At 40.4% G+C, this 21,512-nt stretch overlaps 1 protein-coding gene across 1 annotated transcript in view; it reads right to left on the reverse strand.

The window, feature by feature from the left end:
• Positions 1-21,512, reverse strand: part of LOC309486551 (leucine-rich repeat-containing protein 1-like) — a 76,411-nt gene that overhangs the window by 34,935 nt on the left and 19,964 nt on the right. The window contains exons 3-7 of the mRNA XM_082153900.1: positions 18,661-18,739; positions 18,101-18,190; positions 9,180-9,236; positions 8,993-9,056; positions 127-201 (exon numbers count right to left, since the gene is read on the reverse strand). Of these exons, the coding sequence (XP_082010026.1) occupies positions 127-201; positions 8,993-9,056; positions 9,180-9,236; positions 18,101-18,190; positions 18,661-18,739 (365 nt within the window). The remainder of the gene's footprint in view (positions 1-126; positions 202-8,992; positions 9,057-9,179; positions 9,237-18,100; positions 18,191-18,660; positions 18,740-21,512) is intronic.

Genomic DNA, 21,512 nt, shown 5'->3' on the forward strand with positions numbered 1-21,512 from the left:
TAGAGAATAGTAATACTTTCTTATTTTATAGGCTATAATTCATTATAAGCATGCACTTCATAGAAAGTGTTTCCTAACTTTTTTGTGAAAATGACATGAACTCATTAAGTTTGAGAAATACTTCACCGGTGGTATTTCAGACAGCTGGTTTCCGTCCAGCCACAGGTCCTTCAGGCTGACCAGACAGCCTATTGTCTCCGGCTGCAAGAAAACACGTTTGACAGAGTTCAGATGAGCAGCACCAGCACTGAGTGTTACCAGCAAACACAAGAATGCAGATCAGTGCCAAACATTCGTGAGATGCATTCCAGTGCAGAACCTGAGAAAACAGGGGCTTTAAACCTGCAGTGGACTACATCATTCCAGTGCAGAACCTGAGAAAACAGGGGCTTTAAACCTGCAGTGGACTACATCATTCCAGTGCAGAACCTGAGAAAACAGGGCTTTAAACCTGCAGTGGACTACATCATTCCAGTGCAGAACCTGAGAAAAAAGGGGCTTTAAACCTGCAGTGGACAACATCATTCCAGTGCAGAACCTGAGAAAACAGGGCTTTAAACCTGCAGTGGACTACATCATTCCAGTGCAGAACCTGAGAAAACAGGGCTTTAAACCTGCAGTGGACTACATCATTCCAGTGCAGAACCTGAGAAAACAGGGCTTTAAACCTGCAGTGGACTACATCATTCCAGTGCAGAACCTGAGAAAACAGGGGCTTTAAACCTGCAGTGGACTACATCATTCCAGTGCAGAACCTGAGAAAACAGGGCTTTAAACCTGCAGTGGACAACATCATTCCAGTGCAAAACCTGAGAAAACAGGGCTTTAAACCTGCAGTGGACTACATCATTCCAGTGCAGAACCTGAGAAAACAGGGCTTTAAACCTGCAGTGGACTACATCATTCCAGTGCAGAACCTGAGAAAACAGGGCTTTAAACCTGCAGTGGACTACATCATTCAAGTGCAGAACCTGAGAAAACAGGGGCTTTAAACCTGCAGTGGACTACATCATTCCAGTGCAGAACCTGAGAAAACAGGGGCTTTAAACCTGCAGTGGACAACATCATTCCAGTGCAGAACCTGAGAAAACAGGAGCTTTAAACCTGCAGTGGACTACATCATCATTCCAGTGCAGAACCTGAGAAAACAGGGGCTTTAAACCTGCAGTGGACTACATCATCATTCCAGTGCAGAACCTGAGAAAACAGGGCTTTAAACCTGCAGTGGACTACATCATTCCAGTGCAGAACCTGAGAAAACAGGGGCTTTAAACCTGCAGTGGACAACATCATTCCAGTGCAGAACCTGAGAAAACAGGGCTTTAAACCTGCAGTGGACAACATCATTCCAGTGCAGAACCTGAGAAAACAGGGCTTTAAACCTGCAGTGGACTACATCATTCCAGTGCAGAACCTGAGAAAACAGGGCTTTAAACCTGCAGTGGACTACATCATTCCAGTGCAGAACCTGAGAAAACAGGGGCTTTAAACCTGCAGTGGACTACATCATTCCAGTGCAGAACCTGAGAAAACAGGGGCTTTAAACCTGCAGTGGACTACATCATTCCAGTGCAGAACCTGAGAAAACAGGGGCTTTAAACCTGCAGTGGACAACATCATTCCAGTGCAGAACATGAGAAAACAGGGGCTTTAAACCTGCAGTGGACTACATCATTCCAGTGCAGAACCTGAGAAAACAGGGCTTTAAACCTGCAGTGGACTACATCATTCCAGTGCAGAACCTGAGAAAACAGGGCTTTAAACCTGCAGTGGACTACATCATTCCAGTGCAGAACCTGAGAAAACAGGGCTTTAAACCTGCAGTGGACTACATCATTCCAGTGCAGAACCTGAGAAAACAGGGCTTTAAACCTGCAGTGGACAACATCATTCCAGTGCAGAACCTGAGAAAACAGGGGCTTTAAACCTGCAGTGGACTACATCATTCCAGTGCAGAACCTGAGAAAACAGGGCTTTAAACCTGCAGTGGACTACATCATTCCAGTGCAGAACCTGAGAAAACAGGGCTTTAAACCTGCAGTGGACTACATCATTCCAGTGCAGAACCTGAGAAAACAGGGGCTTTAAACCTGCAGTGGACAACATCATTCCAGTGCAGAACCTGAGAAAACAGGGCTTTAAACCTGCAGTGGACTACATCATTCCAGTGCAGAACCTGAGAAAACAGGGGCTTTAAACCTGCAGTGGACAACATCATTCCAGTGCAGAACCTGAGAAAACAGGGCTTTAAACCTGCAGTGGACTACATCATTCCAGTGCAGAACCTGAGAAAACAGGGGCTTTAAACCTGCAGTGGACTACATCATTCCAGTGCAGAACCTGAGAAAACAGGGCTTTAAACCTGCAGTGGACAACATCATTCCAGTGCAGAACCTGGGAAAACAGGGCTTTAAACCTGCAGTGGACTACATCATTCCAGTGCAGAACCTGAGAAAACAGGGGCTTTAAACCTGCAGTGGACAATATCATTCCAATGCAGAACCTGAGAAAACAGGGCTTTAAACCTGCAGTGGACTACATCATTCCAGTGCAGAACCTGAGAAAACAGGGGCTTTAAACCTGCAGTGGACAACATCATTCCAGTGCAGAACCTGAGAAAACAGGGGCTTTAAACCTGCAGTGGACTACATCATTCCAGTGCAGAACCTGAGAAAACAGGGGCTTTAAACCTGCAGTGGACAACATCATTCCAGTGCAGAACCTGAGAAAACAGGGCTTTAAACCTGCAGTGGACTACATCATTCCAGTGCAGAACCTGAGAAAACAGGGCTTTAAACCTGCAGTGGACTACATCATTCCAGTGCAGAACCTGAGAAAACAGGGGCTTTAAACCTGCAGTGGACTACATCATTCCAGTGCAGAACCTGAGAAAACAGGGGCTTTAAACCTGCAGTGGACAACATCATTCCAGTGCAGAACCTGAGAAAACAGGGGCTTTAAACCTGCAGTGGACTACATCATTCCAGTGCAGAACCTGAGAAAACAGGGCTTTAAACCTGCAGTGGACTACATCATTCCAGTGCAGAACCTGAGAAAACAGGGGCTTTAAACCTGCAGTGGACTACATCATTCCAGTGCAGAACCTGAGAAAACAGGGGCTTTAAACCTGCAGTGGACTACATCATTCCAGTGCAGAACCTGAGAAAACAGGGGCTTTAAACCTGCAGTGGACTACATCATTCCAGTGCAGAACCTGAGAAAACAGGGGCTTTAAACCTGCAGTGGACAACATCATTCCAGTGCAGAACCTGAGAAAACAGGGCTTTAAACCTGCAGTGGACAACATCATTCCAGTGCAGAACCTGAGAAAACAGGGCTTTAAACCTGCAGTGGACTACATCATTCCAGTGCAGAACCTGAGAAAACAGGGCTTTAAACCTGCAGTGGACTACATCATTCCAGTGCAGAACCTGAGAAAACAGGGCTTTAAACCTGCAGTGGACTACATCATTCCAGTGCAGAACCTGAGAAAACAGGGGCTTTAAACCTGCAGTGGACTACATCATTCCAGTGCAGAACCTGAGAAAACAGGGGCTTTAAACCTGCAGTGGACTACATCATTCCAGTGCAGAACCTGAGAAAACAGGGGCTTTAAACCTGCAGTGGACTACATCATTCCAGTGCAGAACCTGAGAAAACAGGGCTTTAAACCTGCAGTGGACTACATCATTCCAGTGCAGAACCTGAGAAAACAGGAGCTTTAAACCTGCAGTGGACTACATCATTCCAGTGCAGAACCTGAGAAAACAGGGGCTTTAAACCTGCAGTGGACTACATCATCATTCCAGTGCAGAACCTGAGAAAACAGGGCTTTAAACCTGCAGTGGACTACATCATTCCAGTGCAGAACCTGAGAAAACAGGAGCTTTAAACCTGCAGTGGACTACATCATCATTCCAGTGCAGAACCTGAGAAAACAGGGGCTTTAAACCTGCAGTGGACTACATCATCATTCCAGTGCAGAACCTGAGAAAACAGGGCTTTAAACCTGCAGTGGACTACATCATTCCAGTGCAGAACCTTAGAAAACAGGGGCTTTAAACCTGCAGTGGACAACATCATTCCAGTGCAGAACCTGAGAAAACAGGACTTTAAACCTGCAGTGGACAACATCATTCCAGTGCAGAACCTGAGAAAACAGGGCTTTAAACCTGCAGTGGACTACATCATTCCAGTGCAGAACCTGAGAAAACAGGGCTTTAAACCTGCAGTGGACTACATCATTCCAGTGCAGAACCTGAGAAAACAGGGCTTTAAACCTGCAGTGGACTACATCATTCCAGTGCAGAACCTGAGAAAACAGGGGCTTTAAACCTGCAGTGGACTACATCATTCCAGTGCAGAACCTGAGAAAACAGGGGCTTTAAACCTGCAGTGGACTACATCATTCCAGTGCAGAACCTGAGAAAACAGGGGCTTTAAACCTGCAGTGGACAACATCATTCCAGTGCAGAACATGAGAAAACAGGGGCTTTAAACCTGCAGTGGACTACATCATTCCAGTGCAGAACCTGAGAAAACAGGGCTTTAAACCTGCAGTGGACTACATCATTCCAGTGCAGAACCTGAGAAAACAGGGCTTTAAACCTGCAGTGGACTACATCATTCCAGTGCAGAACCTGAGAAAACAGGGCTTTAAACCTGCAGTGGACTACATCATTCCAGTGCAGAACCTGAGAAAACAGGGCTTTAAACCTGCAGTGGACAACATCATTCCAGTGCAGAACCTGAGAAAACAGGGGCTTTAAACCTGCAGTGGACTACATCATTCCAGTGCAGAACCTGAGAAAACAGGGCTTTAAACCTGCAGTGGACTACATCATTCCAGTGCAGAACCTGAGAAAACAGGGGCTTTAAACCTGCAGTGGACTACATCATTCCAGTGCAGAACCTGAGAAAACAGGGCTTTAAACCTGCAGTGGACAACATCATTCCAGTGCAGAACCTGAGAAAACAGGGCTTTAAACCTGCAGTGGACTACATCATTCCAGTGCAGAACCTGAGAAAACAGGGCTTTAAACCTGCAGTGGACTACATCATTCCAGTGCAGAACCTGAGAAAACAGGGCTTTAAACCTGCAGTGGACTACATCATTCCAGTGCAGAACCTGAGAAAACAGGGGCTTTAAACCTGCAGTGGACTACATCATTCCAGTGCAGAACCTGAGAAAACAGGGGCTTTAAACCTGCAGTGGACTACATCATTCCAGTGCAGAACCTGAGAAAACAGGGGCTTTAAACCTGCAGTGGACAACATCATTCCAGTGCAGAACATGAGAAAACAGGGGCTTTAAACCTGCAGTGGACTACATCATTCCAGTGCAGAACCTGAGAAAACAGGGCTTTAAACCTGCAGTGGACTACATCATTCCAGTGCAGAACCTGAGAAAACAGGGCTTTAAACCTGCAGTGGACTACATCATTCCAGTGCAGAACCTGAGAAAACAGGGCTTTAAACCTGCAGTGGACAACATCATTCCAGTGCAGAACCTGAGAAAACAGGGGCTTTAAACCTGCAGTGGACTACATCATTCCAGTGCAGAACCTGAGAAAACAGGGCTTTAAACCTGCAGTGGACTACATCATTCCAGTGCAGAACCTGAGAAAACAGGGCTTTAAACCTGCAGTGGACTACATCATTCCAGTGCAGAACCTGAGAAAACAGGGGCTTTAAACCTGCAGTGGACAACATCATTCCAGTGCAGAACCTGAGAAAACAGGGCTTTAAACCTGCAGTGGACTACATCATTCCAGTGCAGAACCTGAGAAAACAGGGCTTTAAACCTGCAGTGGACTACATCATTCCAGTGCAGAACCTGAGAAAACAGGGCTTTAAACCTGCAGTGGACAACATCATTCCAGTGCAGAACCTGAGAAAACAGGGCTTTAAACCTGCAGTGGACTACACATCATTCCAGTGCAGAACCTGAGAAAACAGGGGCTTTAAACCTGCAGTGGACTACATCATTACAGTTCATGTGTGAATCTCAAGAGACCTGCCAAAAACATGTTTCACAGTGCATACAGTTAGCATAAAGAAAATATTTTAGGAGCATTCTTTTTTAATCTGTCACCATGAAATCAAAATGGTAAATTATTTTCAGTGTTTATTACAATTGATTTGTCCAAGCGCATCATTATTTTATATGACTTTAAGCACATTTTCTCCAAATTCATATTTTTGTAATGCAAAAAAAACAACAACAAAAAAAAAACGAATAAAATCAATCAATAAATATTTAATTAATAAGTAAATAAAATATAAAATACTTGTACATTATGGTAGTGTTTCACATTCTTTTATTCCAATTAAGAAAATATAATAAATAAATAAATCAATTTAATATAGACTATAAAATAAAATATAATAAAAGTATATTATACTATAAAATATAATAAATAAATAAATAAATAATTTAATACAAAATAAATAAAATATTTATACATTATGGAAGTATTTCACATTCCTTTATTCCAATTAAATAAATAAAATAAATACAAATGAATTATATATATATATATATATATATATATATATATATAAATAAATAATATAATATATAATATAAAGTCAATATAATATAAAATATAATAAACATAAAATGTAATATAAGTATTTTATAATATAAAATAATAATTAATTAATTAATAAATAAATAAAATATAAAATACTTATATATAATGGTAGTATTTCACATCATTCCTTTATTAAACTTCTTTTATTTTTTAAATTCCCGAATTTTTTCGTCTCATGAAATTAAAAGGGCCTCATTCATGAAACACGAGCAGAATAAATTATGTCCAGCTGTTCGTATGTCCTTTTGACATAAATTTTCATGAATGTGTTTATATTTTCAAACTGTCAGTTGGCAGTGTTGGGGTTAACGCATTACAAGTGGATTAAAATCAGATTACTTTTCCCAAGTAACTTATGAAGCAACACATGACTTTTGAAGAATTCCTTTAGACTCCAGTTGTGATAAACCCCGGGACAGCTGGGAAGATACTGATGATAACACACACGTTAATGATGGAGATACACTCCCCCAGTTCACTGAACCATTAGAGGAGCTCAATCCGCAACAATCTGAGTTTAGGAATTTCAATTATTAACGAAATGTATTAGTTACGTGTGAAAATAAATTTCTTTTATAGAAAAAAACAACTGAAAACAACAGTCCGTGAGCCGCTTTCCTTTTTATTATAGATTACTATTATTCTAACCCCAGTAGTATTTACACTTTCATTCAATTATTTAGCTAGGCATTTGGCCAGTTACTCTCTTTTATGCAAAAAACTGGATGAAGACGCGAGATCCCACAACATTCCTGAACAAGCTATTCGCAGTTGTAGTTCATGAACGGATTACACTAATTGTGTGTGTGTGTGTGTGTGTGTGTGTGTGTGTGTATTTTTATTTAAAAAATCTTCAGTTTAATGCCATTAATGCAACATCTGTTTTTTTCCCATCATCCTTTGGCTAGTGTCACATTATATGATCACGCTCTTATTCATGCAAATGCTTTTAAACCATTCACACGCAATAAAATAAGTCAGCTGGTGAGCGTCTGTGAATGTCCTGTCTGTGACACACACACACACACACTCGTGCGCACAGAAAGCCACTTCAGACAGCGCTTGAACGGACAAAAACACACACAATTATGCCAAAATGCCCTTTTTGTGGAGTATCCTCGTAAGCACAGTCTTAAATGAGTTAATGAAGTCTTAAATGAACGTAAAGAGTTGTGAGAGAATAGGATGTGTGTCGGATCCACATCATGTGCTTCAGCTCTTAAAGTGACAGCAGCCTAATAAACCTGATGATGATAATCAAACAACAAAAGAAAAAGAGTAAATCACTCACTGATCTTGACTGAACAACTTTTGTAAGTTTAATAAGGATTAACCAATATTTTATTTATAATATATAAGGGCTGGGAGAAAAAAAATAGATTCATCTAGATATAGCGATTTTTTTTTTTACGATTTTAAAATAGTTTTTTTTTTATTCCAGAATCGATATTAATTCAAATTAAATTGCTTTATTTTTGTCCATGCTTATAGACTAGGTTGACCGAAGTTAGCCACTTTCGTTCCAACCGAGGATGAAATGTGTCGTTATCTATGAGTGTTGAGTGGCGTAACATCCCAAGCTGACGTGTGGAAGAGACGTGAGACTGAACGCACTGAAAGCCCTCGCGCTGCTGAGAGAGAGAGAAGACACTAGAGCTGCACCATTCATCTTTATTAAAGACTGATCTCGATTCAAACACACACGTGATCATCTTCCAATCTGTCTGTCTAGTAAACCTTTGACAAATCATATCGCAACATTCAGATCTGTGTTGGCGCCGACCCGGAGAGAGTAGTCATGAAACAGCTTCACAAACAGTCTTTTCAACCTCATAGTATCATTATTTCTGTGATATGATAGTTCATATTATCATAGAAGTACTTGAATAAGAGTTTGAGGTTCAAATATAAACACTGGTGATGTCTACGATATCGATCAACAGAGTAAATCAGATTTTGATAGAAATGTGGCGCTTAAAATAACGCATTTATCGATTACATTGTTTCGCCTCTAGGTGGCGACAAGTGACTGTTAAAACTCGTTTTGTACGATCACTTTTATTTTGTTAGAATATTTAACATTTCACAGATTCAGAAAGGTGTATGCAAACTTTTGTATACGTGTGTGTGTGTGTGTGTGTGTGTGTGTGTGTGTGTGTGTGTGTGTGTGTGTGTGTGTGTGCGTGCGTGTATGAAAGTTTCATATATTCATGCAAAATAAACTTAATTTTTTCTTTTGACTTTAGGATTAAATGTGACCATCATTTTCAGCCCAATAATCCAGAGATGGCGTGACAGCTGACATAATCCAAGCCTTGTGTAGCCAAAGACATTATTATTATCATCATCTATTCTATAGTCATTTTAAAGCATGTTGTGAATCTCTCAACACTTACCAGATTATACAGTTCATTGCTTCCTACATCCAGTTCTTCAAGTTTCTGAAGTTGAGACAGAGACCTGATTGAAACAAAATGGAATAAACATTCATTTGCTTTTGACTTATGCACACACACACACACACACACACACACACACACACACACACACACACACACACAGCATTGTGAGGTGTGCACTTACTCTGGTAAATATGTCAGCAAGTTCTCTCTGAGTTCCAGTGATACCAAGTTACAGAGGCTAGACGAAAACAGATAAACATTGCATAATTATTAAGTATATGTATAAAATTACACAGCCACAAATAGGACGAATGAAGCTTGTTTCCATGTTCATCTGTGTTTAGTGTGTACTGTTGCTGTCTGAGAGTGAAAAAGCTCCAGTTCTTCTCTATATCAGTGTCAGTGTTTCTGAACTCCTGAAACGCCTCCATTGTAGTCTTGAGTTTCTTCCGGGAACGAACACGTCACAATATTCCTCATTATAATAATTAATATGCAGAATAAAAGGGCGGGGCCTGGTTGAGTTAGTTTGAAGTTAGTTAGCGTTCTCAACGGGCCTGAAAATGACAACCCGACCCGACCCGGCCCGTGGCTTTTAAAGCCCGGACCCGATGTAACCCGACACATCAACATGAATTATCTGCCCGAACCCGGCCCGCGGCCCGATGCCGCGTCGGATTCTCATACACGTATTATCATGACCAGCAGACGGGAATTCAAATCAACCTTTAATGTTCACGCCTTTTAACAATACAATCAACTGAAACAATAAACTTTAAATATACAAATAGGCTGTAGTAGCGACGGTGAATTCACCAGCGGCAAGTTTACTTTTCACCAACTCCATCGTCTTCTTCTCCAGGCTAAAGGCGTGCACGCAGCGGCGTCTGCCCCCGCCCCTCTCCATGATGCACGTTGCACGCAGCAGCCAGACTTTCTTTACGGTGAACAGCAGCGATGATTCATGTTTTTTTTTGTTTTGTTTTTTCACTGAGCGGAAAAGATTAAGCCCGATGTCCGACCCGACCCGAGTCATTTGCTTAAATTTTAGACCTGAACCCGGCCCGAACCCGCGGGTCCCGTCGGGTTTGTCGGGCCGACCCGACCCGTTGAGAACTCTATAGTAGTGTGTTAAACTGGCGGTTATGGTAAGGGGCGGGACATTTCCCAAACACACTCAAAGCGCTCGACCAATCACAACACACTGATCCAGCCAACCAATCAGAGCACAGTGTGCTTTTCAGAAGGAGGGGCTTCATAGAGACAGGAACTAAACAGAGCGTTACTGACAGACTGGGAAGAGAGGAGCCGCAACAATGGAGAATATGGGGGAAATAATCAACATTCAAGCAGGAAAACCTGTTCTAGTAGAGCCTGAAACTACATCAAGACTGTAAAAGGGCAGAATGGTTCCTCTGGTGCTCTTCGCATGTCGGTCAAAAATGAGCGAAAGTTAAAAAAAATATTTCAATGAAATGAATTTACTATATTTTAGTTCGATAATGTTTCTTATTTAATATTTTTAGGGGATTTTATGGTACTAAATTATATTTACGCTGTTTTTAAAATCCATTTATTCACTTTTTGAGTATAGACCTGAAAATGTAATTTCCAACTTAAACCGTGGTATATCTTGAATGCTTTAGAGCGAAAGACTGAAGTTGGATCTCTATTCAAAGACAACACATGGCAGATTATTGCTGAAGTGAAAAAAGTTTCAAAAAGTGAACTTAAAAGTTACAGAATTTAACATTTATTGTTATGAAAAATGTGCACAAATACTATCTTCAATTTTATATGAAATATGTATTTTCCAAAACATTTTTTACTCTAAAACTTTGAGAAAATCAAAACCATAAATATAAACAGGTAAAAAAAAATAAAATAAAAAAAAAGGACTTTCAGTCAGATGTTGTTTGGCCGCAGTACCAAAAGTTTCCACTAGATGAAATTCGTCTCTCATTCATTTTCATGTCATTTCGGTCATTTTTGATCATGAGGAGCACAAGTGTGACTATTTTATTCAGGATCATTTAACCTGTTCGATTTTTTTTATTTTTTTATGTATACATAGAAAGTGATAAAACCTTTACCAAATTTCGTACCATTCTGATGAAGAAAACAAAAATCAAAACTTTTACAGTTTTTACAGAAGAGCACCAGAGGGTTAAGTAAGTAAGTAAGTAAAGTTTATTTGTATAGCACCTTTCACAAACAGAAGGGTCACAAAGTGCTGCACAGTAATGAAAATAAACAATACAATTAAATAAAACAGCACAAGTACAAACCTAGTACAACTCCACAACTGTACTACCACCAGATTCATAAAAATCCACTAATAAACACGTCAAATTGTTAGTTAAAAGCTTGTCCAAAAAGATGAGTCTTTAAGTGTTTTTAAAAAGATTCTACAGAACTCATAGTTCTCAGAGCTAAAGGGAGTGAGTTAAACATCACAACACAAAGCTGCTCCCAATTCCACATAAAGACTATTAAAAGGACACCACTATGGCTCATGATGCATTGAGCGCCCACCTTCACATATACATTTTAGTCTCCAAATCACTTGTTGTGCTTTTCTTTGTATCTTTGCATCAACACAGGCCTTCGTATTCATCATCTTCTGTTAAAAAACAAGGATAAGGTTCATCTATCAGGGGCGAGGCGTTGAGGGAAGTACATACACACATCCTGAGATAGCAATCTAGTGTCGTCAGCGTGATCCAAACACAGTCCAGTTGATTTACTCCAAGGCCTCCGGGGGGATTTCTGCTATTTAAAACCTCATCTGCTTCTAAAAACAATAACTTCACCAAATTAAGCAGCACTTCCCCGCTCAAACCCAACATAAGCCAGTCAATTCAGAGATAAAAACTCAACATTTCTAGAAAAACAACTTTCAGGGTTAAAGGTTTTAATTTTTCAGTGGACTGATCCAAAGACAAATGAGAAAGTAAGAGGAAAGTGTGTGTGTGTGTGTGTGTGTGTGTGTGTGTGTGTGTGTGTGTGTGTGTGTGACCTCGTCAGTCGGACGGCTTGGTTTAGAGGACGGGAAATGCTGTGATTCGTCACTATAACCTTACGGAAATTTAATCAAAGCGCAGAAGGGCCGAGGGTTCAGCACGCTCTCAGACGTCTGCAGCTCAAGGCTACGCAGACAGCTACACACACACACACACACACACACACACACACACACACACACACTCACACACACACATTAATCAGGTTTGTCTCCTGAAATGAAAACGGAGAGAATGAAAGAGGATTATTGGTCGAGGCTGTAGCGAATGGAATATTTCAATTCCACAAACTAAAGCCTTTGAATAGCGCAGTAATAATAACTTTCTGCCATCATTGCAGGGGGAAATATTGGCATTGATGCACATTAATGTTTCTGGTGTGTATCCGGAGTCGTGTGACGTGTGTGTGACTGAGGTGTGTTCACTGAGAGCTTAAAGATCATAAGGCAGTGTTAAGCATTCTGGGATTGATCGTGGACAAGAAAAAGGAAACCTCGTTTATTCCTCTCTCAGGCGTTATGGTTGTGTTTAAGGTTATGGTTGTGTTTAAGGTTATGGTTGTGTCTAAGGTTATGGTTGTGTCTAAGGTTATGGTTGTGTCTAAGGTTATGGTTGTGTCTAAGGTTATGGTTGTGTCTAAGGTTATGGTTGTGTCTAAGGTTATGGTTGTGTTTAAGGTTATGGTTGTGTTTAAGGTTATGGTTGTGTTTAAGGTTATGGTTGTGTCTAAGGTTATGGTTGTGTCTAAGGTTATGGTTGTGTCTAAGGTTATGGTTGTGTCTAAGGTTATGGTTGTGTCTAAGGTTATGGTTGTGTTTAAGGTTATGGTTGTGTTTAAGGTTATGGTTGTGTCTAAGGTTATGGTTGTGTCTAAGGTTATGGTTGTGTCTAAGGTTATGGTTGTGTCTAAGGTTATGGTTGTGTTTAAGGTTATGGTTGTGTCTAAGGTTATGGTTGTGTTTAAGGTTATGGTTGTGTTTAAGGTTATGGTTGTGTTTAAGGTTATGGTTGTGTCTAAGGTTATGGTTGTGTCTAAGGTTATGGTTGTGTTTAAGGTTATGGTTGTGTCTAAGGTTATGGTTGTGTTAAAGGTTATGGTTGTGTTTAAGGTTATGGTTGTGTCTAAGGTTATGGTTGTGTCTAAGGTTATGGTTGTGTTTAAGGTTATGGTTGTGTTTAAGGTTATGGTTGTGTTTAAGGTTATGGTTGTGTTTAAGGTTATGGTTGTGTTTAAGGTTATGGTTGTGTCTAAGGTTATGGTTGTGTCTAAGGTTATGGTTGTGTCTAAGGTTATGGTTGTGTCTAAGGTTATGGTTGTGTTTAAGGTTATGGTTGTGTTTAAGGTTATGGTTGTGTTTAAGGTTATGGTTGTGTTTAAGGTTATGGTTGTGTCTAAGGTTATGGTTGTGTTTAAGGTTATGGTTGTGTTTAAGGTTATGGTTGTGTTTAAGGTTATGGTTGTGTTTAAGGTTATGGTTGTGTTTAAGGTTATGGTTGTGTTTAAGGTTATGGTTGTGTTTAAGGTTATGGTTGTGTTTAAGGTTATGGTTGTGTCTAAGGTTATGGTTGTGTTTAAGGTTATGGTTGTGTCTAAGGTTATGGTTGTGTTTAAGGTTATGGTTGTGTTTAAGGTTATGGTTGTGTTTAAGGTTATGGTTGTGTTTAAGGTTATGGTTGTGTTTAAGGTTATGGTTGTGTTTAAGGTTATGGTTGTGTTTAAGGTTATGGTTGTGTCTAAGGTTATGGTTGTGTCTAAGGTTATGGTTGTGTCTAAGGTTATGGTTGTGTCTAAGGTTATGGTTGTGTTTAAGGTTATGGTTGTGTTTAAGGTTATGGTTGTGTTTAAGGTTATGGTTGTGTTTAAGGTTATGGTTGTGTTTAAGGTTATGGTTGTGTTAAAGGTTATGGTTGTGTTTAAGGTTATGGTTGTGTTTAAGGTTATGGTTGTGTTTAAGGTTATGGTTGTGTTTAAGGTTATGGTTGTGTTTAAGGTTATGGTTGTGTCTAAGGTTATGGTTGTGTCTAAGGTTATGGTTGTGTCTAAGGTTATGGTTTGGATGGTTCTTTGACTAAAACTGCCATTTTTGTGTTTTATACATAAGTATATAAAAGTCAGGCACAAATTCACCCCAAATGTTCATAATGCCCAAGCCCAAACATCTGACGTTAGGTTACAGGCAGTGCGACTACTACAGTGAGGTTTGAAGAAAAGAAAGAAAAAAACACATGTTTTTTGGCATTGCAGTAATACAACTTGGATTGTTGTGGTTATCATTTTCTTTGAGCAAAAGATGTCGTATTTCTTTTCATTTTGGAAAAGATTGTGGTTTATCATGGTTATGAAAATTTGTCATGAAAATGAAACAATCAACCCCCAACACCGCATTGTCTTAATGTAATACTTTGAATTTAAATTAACACACACACACACTACCTCACTCACACACACACACTCTCCCACACACTCTCCCACTCCACACACACACACTCACACTCTCCAATTTAGACTTTATGTGATGGCCATACACAAAATAAGGTTGTCTGTGGTTTCAATATATGTGTGTGAGTCTGTGTGTGTGTCTGTGTGTGTGTGTGTGTGTGTGTGTCTGTGTCTGTGTGTGTCTGTGTCTGTGTCTGTGTGTGTCTGTGTCTGTGTGTGTCTGTCTGTCTGTGTCTGTGTCTGTGTGTGTGTCTGTGTGTGTGTCTGTGTCTGTGTGTGTGTGTGTGTGTGTGTGTGTGTGTGTGTGTGTCTGTGTGTGTGTGTGTGTGTGTGTGTGTGTGTGTCTGTGTGTGTGTGTGTGTGTCTGTGTGTCTGTGTGTGTGTCTGTGTGTGTGTGTGTGTGTCTGTGTGTCTGTGTGTGTGTCTGTGTGTCTGTGTGTGTCTGTGTGTGTGTGTGTGTGTGTGTGTGTGTGTGTGTGTGTGTGTGTGTGTGTGTGTGTGTGTGTGTGTGTGTGTGTGTCTGTGTCTGTGTCTGTGTGTGTGTCTGTGTGTGTGTCTGTGTGTGTGTGTGTGTGTCTGTGTGTGTGTCTGTGTGTGTGTCTGTGTGTGTGTGTGTGTGTGTGTGTGTGTGTGTGTGTGTGTGTGTGTGTGTGTGTGTGTGTGTGTGTGTGTCTGTGTCTGTGTCTGTGTCTGTGTGTGTGTGTGTGTGTGTGTGTGTGTGTGTGTGTCTGTCTGTGTCTGTGTGTGTGTGTCTGTGTGTGTGTGTGTGTGTGTGTGTGTGTGTGTGTGTGTGTGTGTGTGTCTGTTGGCCTGGACAAGTGTGAGATTTCCTGGCCTGAAAATGTCCCAGTCGGCCCTGAACACACAGTATGGTTCTGTTTATTATAAGCGCGCTGCAGTTTTGTCGACTGTCTCTTTAAACGCTCGAGCTCTTTAAAGCAGGACGGATTCTGATTGGCTGTCCATGATTTTATTGTTCATCAGCTGGAAAAAAAATCACGGTCAAATAGATTCAAACGACATCGCTCCTCTGTCATTATAGTTATGGTGTGTAATCTGCTGTTCTTCTATCGTCCTTCGTGTGAACGGGCATTTACTTGGAAAATCAACTCACTGTTCATGAAATGATAATCAGAGGATTTCTAGACACTTTCTGCAGGGTCAGACAGAGATAGCGGGACGACAGGCACGGAAGAGGAAATTACTCCGGAAATGAAGAGAGCCATGGAATCACACAAGGGAGAGAAGACAAAGGTTACCCAGACGCTTCCCAGATTTCAATCTGAATGAAGTCCAAGTTACCCAGGAGTCAGTGCTGAGATATTAACATCAGGCCGAGACACTCACAGCATCAGCACTGTTTTACGGAAACAATACGTCGTCCTGGAGATAAACTGTGTCATAGAGCAGATAAGGAAATACAGACAAACATCGACTAAACAGACTAAACTACAAAACCACTGACTGGAAGTCTCAGTGATCATTTTAGAAATATCCCTGAGGATGATTTTTAATAAATTAGTGCCTCTATTGTGCTATTAGGTTGCTAATGTTGTTTTTGAGTCTCCTACAACAGGTTTACACACATCCAAGTTTAAAAAAGCTCTTTTCTCTCAGTCTGAAACGGTTTGTTCGAAGATCTAAACCCCGCCTCTCTGAGAGCTGCTCTGCTCTGATTGGTCAGATGGTCCAGTCTGTTGTGATTGGTCTACTCTGCTCTGATTGGTCAGCCTATTGTGATTGGTCTACTCTGCTCTGATTGGTCAGATGGTCCAGTCTGTTGTGATTGGTCTACTCTGCTCTGATTGGCCAGCCTATTGTGATTGGTCTACTCTGCTCTGATTGGCCAGATGGTCCAGTCTATTGTGATTGTTCTACTCTGCTCTGATTGGTCAGATGGTCCAGTCTATTGTGATTGGTCTACTCTGCTCGGCCAGATGGTCCAGTCTATTGTGATTGGTCTACTCTGCTCTGATTGGTCAGATGGTCCAGTCTATTGTGATTGGTCTACTCTGCTCGGCCAGATGGTCCAGTCTATTGTGATTGGTCTACTCTGCTCTGATTGGTCAGATTACCCAGTCTATTGTGATTGGTCTACTCTGCTCGGCCAGATGGTCCAGTCTATTGTGATTGGTCTACTCTGCTCGGTCAGATGGTCCAGTCTATTGTGATTGGTCTACTCTGCTCGGCCAGATGGTCCAGTCTATTGTGATTGGTCTACTCTGCTCTGATTGGTCAGATTACCCAGTCTATTGTGATTGGTCTACTCTGCTCGGCCAGATGGTCCAGTCTATTGTGATTGGTCTACTCTGCTCTGATTGGTCAGATTACCCAGTCTATTGTGATTGGTCTACTCTGCTCTGATTGGTCAGATGGTCCAGTCTATTGTGATTGGTCTAATCTGCTCTGATTGGTCAGATGGCCCAGTCTGTTGTGATTGGTCGATAGCTTACAGTGCGGGTTGAAAGCCAAACGCTCATTATCATATCTGAATTTAGGCTCTTCCTCAACACTTGTTGCACAGTAATACGATTATGTAAATTTGTTATAAAGCTACGCAGGTTCATCAGGAAGTGAGACTGGCATCACTGACGACTCGTTTCAAGGCAGTGCAAAATCGCTGCTTTCTTTTGGGAGATGAAAACTTCGAGATCTTGATCTTTGAGACTTTGCGACCTTTTACATTCACAAACAGCTCTATTACACGCTTTTCCCGAAAAAAAATAATAGGGGCACTATTAAAGTCCCGCTGAAGTGCCTTGGATCGCGCAGCTTTGTTTAATGCGTTGACATAATTTCCACTGAAACAGAAGCTAAGGCGGGACATATTGAACGGCTCCTCCCCCTTTTCAAATAGCCAATAGTGTTTAGTTTCCCTCACAGACTGACAGCACCATGGAAGCGAATCCCAGCGCTGATGATACGTTGGATTCAATAGTAGAAATGTGAATAAATTCTAGCTATTTCATTCTTAACCAACGTACAGTTGGAAAACAGAATAAAACACAAGCGTTTGAGCAACTGAACACACACTCCAACCCCTATTGCTCTGTGACGTGTCAACGGTCGCTTTGGCCAGGTGGTGTTTATAGCACAGCGGGCGGAGCTTCAGATTCTAGAGAGCATTTGATTGGACAGAAGATGTGATGAGAAGCTAAAGTCCAGGATGATGTCATAAAAATCTGTGATCCATATCAGTGGAAGTGAGAGACTAAGTTTTAAATGCTTATATTTCCTAAATGTGAATTTTGTCATTGTTTTGGAGCACATCATCTTATTCATAACCTTAAGGCCAACATATTCATACTAAAAGCTAAAAAACTTAAGGGGGCCTTTAACGAAACTGATTTGAAAATGTGGATCAACGGTCTGAGATCAGAGTCATGGTTTAAGATCATCATGGGATGATTATTACATTAGCTATTCAGAGATACCGATACAGTAAGTGTCCTACAAAAGCAATACAGGGAAGAAAGACGTCACGACTAGAGTAGATAACATGAAGTGAGTCAATATAAACCAAACCCTGCTGATATCATAAGAGAAAATATCCCTCTATAGATTGCAAACGAACGAGAGTGCATGAAAAACTGGATTTGCAGCTGAAAGATGCTCAACAGAGGAGAGAAAAACACTTACTTTCCGATGTTGTCTGGAAGTGCTTGTAAAGAAATGTCATTGATGGAAAGGCATGTTAAATTCTGTAATTCAGAGAAACTTTCTGGCAACCTGAAACAAAACAAAAACAAACATAAAACTCACAGTTCACACCGGGAATGACAGATAGATAAATAACTACTCTATATTAATGACAACATTAATCATGAACAAAAAAATTCTAAACAAGAAAGATCTGCCAGTAAACTAAGCCATATGGTGGTTTGGTAAAACATTAACCAAGCATTGTATAATCCAGCAAAATGGGGAACAAACTGGCAAACTGGGCCACTGGATCCAGTGCTAATGCATAACGCATGACCTGTCAAGCACAGCACGGCTATTAGGATATCGTCAATAAACCATATTTTGTGTGGTGAATTACACATGCAATTAAGACTCGTTTAAAGAAGCACCCAGGCCCAGTGCAAGTAATCATATATTTTATAATATTTTATGCAATAAAACACCATATGTTGGGCTTTTTAAAATTGTATGTCCGTAGTTATGCAGAATCAGAATATGAAATGCACATCAATTACCTTGTCAAAGGATTTCCACTAAAATCTGCTACTTGGAGGGTTTTACAGTATGAAATGCTTTCAGGGAGTTCCATGATGTCTGTGAGGAAAAAGAGGAAACAGATGTAATACACTTACAACAATAAAAAGCAAAACCTCGAGAGCTGCCCATTTTAAGGCATCATTGGGACACTTCCAGCATGAAGGCAGAGATATCATTTCCCCATCTAGCTCAACATTATACATTGTTGTACTTCGTAGAGCGTTGTTGGCGATCTGTCACTGCATGACTTCACCAATTCTTGTGGATTTTTTGTTTTTTAACAAATTCAGTTTAATCGACAAAGCCATATACGTGTATGTATATATATATATATATATATATATATATATATATATATATATATATATATATATATATATATATATATGAAAAGCACATTTATGTTTATTGCGATCTATACATACACATATTTAAAGTCCCCCTGTAGTCAATTTAATCTTTTAAAACTCACCTTTGATCATTAAAATGACATATTACATTTTTTTTTCCTTGAATAAAATTATTCATGTCTTAAAATATCTTGACTGTAACTCGACACCCTTGCCTCATTTAGTATACGCGGTTCTATGAACATGCAAATGAGCCCCGCCTCCACTCACTCACTTAGCTCAGAGTTGACGATCACACGTTGATCTGATTGGTTACAAGGTAGTTTGTGACGTCAGAAACACCAGCGATTTCAAAGCGTGTTTTTGAGACTGTCTTTGGTTCACTGCAGTTTTAAGGAGGAAATACTCAGCAATGGTGTCGACTTATGAACTTACACATGGTTTGTCTTAAAGGGATAGTTCACTTTGAAATAAATTTTTGGTATGTTTTAGCTTACCTCAAGGGCATCCAAGATGTAGGTGTCTTTTTTTCCACAGTAGTTTCAATTTTGATATTTTTAGGTCAAACCGTTCTTGTCTGTCAGTCATATAATGCAGGTCTATGGTCACTGTCTCAGAGCATGCACAGAGTCCAAATTAAAACAATTCCCCGTCGTCCAAATTAAACAATTCCCCATCGTAAGTACACATTGATGGCCTAAGACACGAAACGAGCGGTTTGTGTGAGAAAACGAACAGTATTTATATCGTTTTTACCTCTTATACACAGCCATGTCCGAGTGATCTGAACTGACGTGTACGCAGACTGGTGCATAGATATATACACTAGATGTCGCCTTAAAGACATTCGTTCCAATGAACTGCCGTAGACAAGGCGACATCTAGTGTGTATATATCTATGCACCAGTCTGCGCACACGACAGATCAGAGCACTTCGACATGGCTGCGTATAAGTGGTAAATACTATATAAATACTGTTCATTTTCTCACACAAACCGCTCGTTTCGTGTCTTAGGCCATCAATGTGTACTTACGATGGGGAATTGTTTAATTTGGACGACGGGGAATTGTTTTAATTTGGACTCTGTGCATGCTCTTTGAGACAGTGACCATAGACCTGCATTATATGACTGACAGACAAGAACGGTTTGACCTAAAAATATCAAAATTGAAACTACTGCGGAAAAAAAGACACCTACATCTTGGATGCCCTTGAGGTAAGCTAAAACATACCAAAAATTAATTTCAAAGTGAACTATCCCTTTAAAGCACATTAAAAACACCGCATAGACACATAAACAACATTAAAAGCTGGATTTTCACCACAGGGGGACTTTAAGGAGTTTGAGAGCATTGGGAAACTGCCTCTGTCATTCGCAGTGCTTCATGTACGTGGTCAGCAATGTCCACTAAAAAAAGATTTCTTAAGGCCAGCGTATTATTTCAATTGTTTTCAATGGGAGCGCCACATATTTAAAATATCAGCAGCATTTCACGCTCATCACCATAGACATAATATAGAGATAGACGCCCTATCAACCGCTACACTTTCTCTAATATTATGTCTATGCTCATCACTGTCACTTTTTACCGTCCAATCACAGTGGAGGAGGGGCGGGACCAAAACCAAACCGACCAACCATCACATCCTGATAGTACAACGACAACAACAGAAACAAATAATTTAAAACAAGGCCCAGAGCAAGTATGTCACATTGTGTATTGTATCTTTCAGCATAACTTTGGTCTTTCAGTAGCTTGAGTTAAGTCTATAGGTTTAATATAGCTATACTACTATAGATCACCCTTTCTCTTTCAGTCTGCTCTGTTTTCAAAACTTCAAAGCTCATCAACTTGTTTTGTTCATTCTTGAATTGAACTTTTGCCTGTTTGGGTGATTACATTAACTGTTTTGGCCTGGTGTGTGATCACCCTTTAATTTTGTTAAAAGAAAGAGAAACGTGTAAAGATCTAGCCTTCAAGATCAAAGCGCTACAGATCATTGACAAATATATTTTTGTGTAAAATGTTTTCATCAGGAATTTCAATGCTGAACATGATTAAATAAAAAATTTGTTGAACTAATGTGGTCTGACAGCTTCAACATAAGCATATGCCATCGATCGACGACCTCGCAGCTCACAGGAGGTCCGTCTTTACACGTTTATACTTTATACGCAAGTCAAACGCCCATAGAGAAACTGAATGGGATTTGTACTTGCAGAAGCAACTGTTGCGCTCTGGTTGTTGCTATGTGTGCAGTGGACAGACAGCAAGGTAACTCACAAGGGTTTGGAAAATAGCCAATATTTCAATAATTGATGTGCCTACCATAGAAATGTGCTGTAACTAAGAGAGATCAGAGTTCAGCTAGAATATGTCGTCAATTTATAAGGCAGGCACTTCCCAGGTGAGAGCATAAACTGTTCTTAAAGGGACAGTTCACCCCAAAATGAAAATCTGTCGTCATTTATTCACGC

Source organism: Leuciscus leuciscus, assembly GCF_965113295.1.
Source record: "Leuciscus leuciscus genome assembly, chromosome: 22".
Classification (NCBI taxonomy): domain Eukaryota; kingdom Metazoa; phylum Chordata; class Actinopteri; order Cypriniformes; family Leuciscidae; genus Leuciscus; species Leuciscus leuciscus.